Source organism: Brachyhypopomus gauderio, chromosome 3, assembly GCF_052324685.1.
Source record: "Brachyhypopomus gauderio isolate BG-103 chromosome 3, BGAUD_0.2, whole genome shotgun sequence".
Classification (NCBI taxonomy): domain Eukaryota; kingdom Metazoa; phylum Chordata; class Actinopteri; order Gymnotiformes; family Hypopomidae; genus Brachyhypopomus; species Brachyhypopomus gauderio.
Genome location: NC_135213.1, coordinates 34,306,080 through 34,310,824, shown reverse-complemented (window position 1 = coordinate 34,310,824; position 4,745 = coordinate 34,306,080). Strand labels below are relative to the sequence as shown.

At 47.7% G+C, this 4,745-nt stretch overlaps 1 protein-coding gene across 1 annotated transcript in view; it reads left to right on the top strand.

The window, feature by feature from the left end:
* Window positions 1-4,231, top strand: part of aacs (acetoacetyl-CoA synthetase) — a 34,368-nt gene extending 30,137 nt beyond the window's left edge. The window contains 5 exon segments of the mRNA XM_076997844.1: window positions 271-396; window positions 667-736; window positions 877-935; window positions 1,023-1,225; window positions 1,765-4,231. Of these exon segments, the coding sequence (XP_076853959.1) occupies window positions 271-396; window positions 667-736; window positions 877-935; window positions 1,023-1,225; window positions 1,765-1,902 (596 nt within the window). The 3' untranslated portion in view covers window positions 1,903-4,231.
* The last annotated feature ends 514 nt before the right edge of the window (window positions 4,232-4,745 follow it).

Genomic DNA, 4,745 nt, shown 5'->3' with positions numbered 1-4,745 from the left:
CTGACCCCTCCCCCTCACATTAACCCCTCCCCCACTCTGACTCCTCCCCCTTATTATGACTCCTCCCCCTCACACTGACTCCTTCCCCACACTGACCCCTCCCCCTCACACTGACCCCTCCCTCCCGTCACTCTGACTCTCAGATACTCTGCGTACATGAATGCTTTGAGATTAATTTTACATGCTTGTATAATATTCTAGAATAAAGTGTGTGCGTGCGTGCGTGTGTGTGCGTACGTGCGTGTGTGTGTGTGTGTGTGTGCGTTACAGGTAAGCCAGTATGGGGACAGAGTGGAGAGCTGGTGTGTTTGAAGCCAGTGCCGTGCCAGCCTACACACTTCTGGAATGATGACAACGGCAGCAAATATCATAAAGCGTACTTCTCCACCTTCCCAGGTGGGCGTGGCCCTGGGGTCATGGGGTCATGGGGTCATGGTTGGGTGGTTAGGGAGCTGGTCTTGTGACTGGAGGGTCGTGGGTTTGATTCCCAGGGCCCGAGCCCATGACTGAAGTGCCCTTGAGCAGAGCACTTAACCCCAACTGCTCCCTGGGTGCTGGGCTAGGGCTGCCCACCGCTCTGGGTATGTGTGCACCAGTAGTAATTACTAGTGTATGTGTGTGTGTGTGTGTGTGTGTGTGTGTGTGTGTGTGTGTGTGTGCGCTCAGGTGTGTGGGCCCATGGTGATTACTGCAAGATCAACCCCCAGACTGGAGGACTTGTAATGCTGGGCCGCAGGTGAGACCCCACACCCCGACCCCACACACCTGACCCACTGTTCACTTTATCCACTGCTTTGCTGTCCCATGTGTTCTGAGTCTGATTCTTTAAACACAGCAGTATCATTCATACTTCATCCTTCCTGTCTTTGTTGTCAGTGATGGCACTCTGAATCCTAATGGTGTTCGCTTTGGCAGCTCAGAGATCTACAACATTGGTAAGATCACGATGGTGCCCCGTCTTCCCAGTTAACACTCCCAGTGCCCAGTCACATAGATCAGCAGTTGCTGGTCTTCTTTTCCAGTGGAGGCCTTTGAGGAAGTGTCCGACAGCCTGTGCGTCCCGCAGTACAACAGCGATGGGGAGGAGCGGGTTATTCTGTTTCTGAAGATGGCTCCCACTCAGGTGTTCAGCGCTGACCTGGTGGCTCGGATCCGCAGTGCGGTCCGCGTAGCCCTGTCCGCCCGACACGTCCCAGCACTTATCCTGGAGACCAAGGACATACCAGTACGTCCACACCACCTCTCTCTCTCTCGTCCTTGCGTGCTCTCTCTCTCTCTCTCTCTCTCTCTCTCTCTCTCTCTCTAACTATAACCTTCTTTTTCTCTCTCTCTCTCTAACCATAACCTTCTCTCTCTCTCTCTCTCTCTCTCTCTCTCTCTCTCTCTAACCATAACCTTCTCTCTCTCTCTCTCTCTCTCTCTAACCATAACCTTCTTTCTCACTCTCTCTCTCTCTCTCTGCTTCCCTCTATCTCTCTCCTCTCTTTCTCTTACCCTAACCCTTATTCTCCTTTTTTTTTCTGCCATTCATTATTTTCTCTTCTCGCAAGTGTAAGCACGCACGCATGCGCACACACACACACACACATACACACACACACACACACACACACACACACACACACACACACACACACACACACACACACACACACAGAGTTTCCACCCACTCTCCATGCTCAAGTGTGTGTGTGTGTGTGTGTGTGTGTGTGTGTGTGTGTGTGTGTGTGTGTGTGTGTGTGTGTGTGTGTGTGTGTGTTTCAGTACACAATCAGTGGTAAGAAAGTGGAGGTGGCAGTGAAGCAGGTGATCGCCGGTAAAGAAGTTAGCCAGCGTGGTGCCTTCTCCAACCCAGACTCACTGGAACTCTACAAGAACCTGCCTGAGCTCCAGAACTTCTGAACTCCAGCTGGACCCACCCACTGGAACCACAGACCTTCTGAACTCCTGCTTCTAGAACCTCTGAATCCCATTCAGAGACTCTGAACACCTCTCCAGCACTAACATACAAGACTCTGTTGGACCTTCTAGTGACCCTACATGATTGTAGAGGCTCCATGCTATACTAGCTGAGAGTTTTCACACAGAGAAGAAACCTGCACCCAACTCCCAGCAGCAGGACTAACTCACCTCCCATCCACCTGTTTTTCGATCACTCATGGACAAAATGGCTGAACAGTGATGCTTGTGTCATTTGTGTCTGCTGCTTTTTTGTGGAAGGTGGCTTTATGACTTGGCTTTAAGTGTGTTAGAGAGCACTGTGATATATCACCTGCCTATAGAGGGCGCTGTTAGAACAACTTGATGTGAAGTAGAGAGAACATTCTGGAAGGTGGAGCAGAGGCGTGGTCTGAGGATTACATGGGAGGGGCTTCTGACGGTGAGATGGCAGATTTCACTTTTACTGGATGTTTTATGACGGTTGCTGTGACTTTAAAATAGTGGCTTTAGCTTTAAAATAGTTCAATGTTGTCAAGAGCAGACAGTATGGGTCTCAGTTTTATGTGTTCATAAATTCCTGAACCTTGGTACCCGTTACAGAAGTTCCTTCGTGTCAGAGGAGCACGAGGAGTTGGTGAACAGATTGTTATTTCATGGTCGTCATGGTTAACCCTTTCCTCAGTAGCATGGTCTGGTGACTTGGCTTGGTTGTAGAACTCACTACTACTGAGGGTGGACGTTTCCAAAGCTACGCTGTGGTGGTGGGAGGGGGAATTCTTTGTCAAAGTAGCTGGGTTTACTTTAGTAAAGTGTACTTTCTTAAGGGTTAGTACCAGTCCCTTCTGTCGGACCCTCTGTTATTGTTTGGGAAGATGAACACTAAATGTCTGTTGGGTTTACTGGTCAGTTTCTCCTGAATGCGTATTTTTGGGTTAGGGGTTAAGAGTTAAGGGTTAAGGGTTAGACACCTTGGTGCCTGAGGTTGTGTTTTTCTTCTTGAGGTGTGAGACAGATACTGTGTTTGGTGCTTGGTGTTAAAGTAACCAACATATTCACCAAATTCTGCAACCAAATATTTTTGTGTTTATTATTTTTTAAAGATTGTGTTGACCATTTTTTATACTGTCTGAAGCTAGACTTTATATATGGGATCTATATTGGAGTTCTCAAGGGAGAGAACGTGTCAGATTTTAAATTGTCCTGGATCCCGCTACAGAAAGTTCAGCCTGCCCCGCTTTACTCGTGTCTGGAATGTCCTGCTCACAACACTGCTGCACGTCTGTGTAAAGTACACTACAGCTGTACACACCAGACACACACCAGACACGAGAATCTATAGAGCTGCTTTTGTACAATACTTTTACTGGTGGATGAGAGTGAACAGTGGCATTAGTGAATGGAGACGTCCAATGGAAGGAACCCTGGAGGAACCATGAAGGAACCCTGTGGAAAGGACCTTCTGCGCACAGACTGAGCCCCCAGCCCAATGGACCCAACCCCCCCACCGACCCACAATGGACCGGGCCATGAGATACCACCTCCTTGTCTCTGCATGCTCTGTGTGCTCACTAATATATAATCCCTGGCAACAAAAATATTAATCAGAGTATGATTAATTAATAGCACACACACACACACACACACACACACACACACACACTAGTAATTAATAAAAAGATGGCACTCATTTCAGATCTTAGCCAAACTCTCTTTACCTCCTGGACTCCAAAGTCCTGGACTGGGCATTTATTGCTATTTAATTTGTGTCGGAGACAGCCATGTCCATGCCATGTGGTCCATGTAAAGTCTGTCTATGCCATGTGGTCCATGTAAAGTCTGTCCAAGCCATGTGGTCCAGGTACTGCAGGTGACTGAGCTGTTGCTCAGCTACAGGAACGTTTCCGTTAACTACCGGAGATTACAAAACCCAGGAGTGGATTTTGAGTTTGAGGTCGACCTAAATCCATCTGTCACATTCCTTCATGTCTCCTGTGTTATGGTTTTCCCTCTTGATTACATGATGTACCTACACAGAAGCTTAACTGGATGTTTGTTTATTAAGATGTTTTTAGGTTATATAATGTATTAAAATTGATTTAAATGTCCAGTGTACATGAAAAGATACTCTACTGACTAAAATATTTCTGCTTTGAAAGAACTGTGTTGAGCAGTTGTTATATGTGAATACTTATATGGGATTACACAGCCTATATACACCATCACACCAACTTCAGCAGTGACGGGTGAAGTGAATAGTGATTGTCTTGTTGGAGTGGCTCCTGTCAGTGGTGAGATACATTAAACAGGATGTGAACAGTCAGGTCTTGATATTGACTCAGAGTTTCAAGCAGACGCAGTTAAGCGTGAGGTTCTAAGTGTCTCTGACGAGGGCCAAACTGTATAGAGAAGAGAAAGCCAACCCTGATGAATCAGAGCATTCTGCTACATCGTGTGTGTGTGTGTGTGTGTGTGTGTGTGTGTGTGTGTGTGTGTGTGTCGCTTACCTGGGGAAGAGGTGGCACCAGGAGGCATCATGGGAAGAAGGCAAGCAGGCAGAGGCAGTGTGCTCTGGGTCAGGTTCTGGTTCTGATCAGGTTCTGGGTCAGGTTCTGGGTCAGGTTCTGGTTCTGATCAGGTTCTGGGAAACTGGCTTCTGCCATTCATGTGGATGCTACTTTGCCACATTACACATATCTACCCAAGTACCACCTACCTACCTGAGTACCATGTACCTAAACATTGTTAGGGTAGCACTGCCATGGAGGAGCGTGCTGGATCTCCAACTGTGTCCTCTTTCAGAAGAA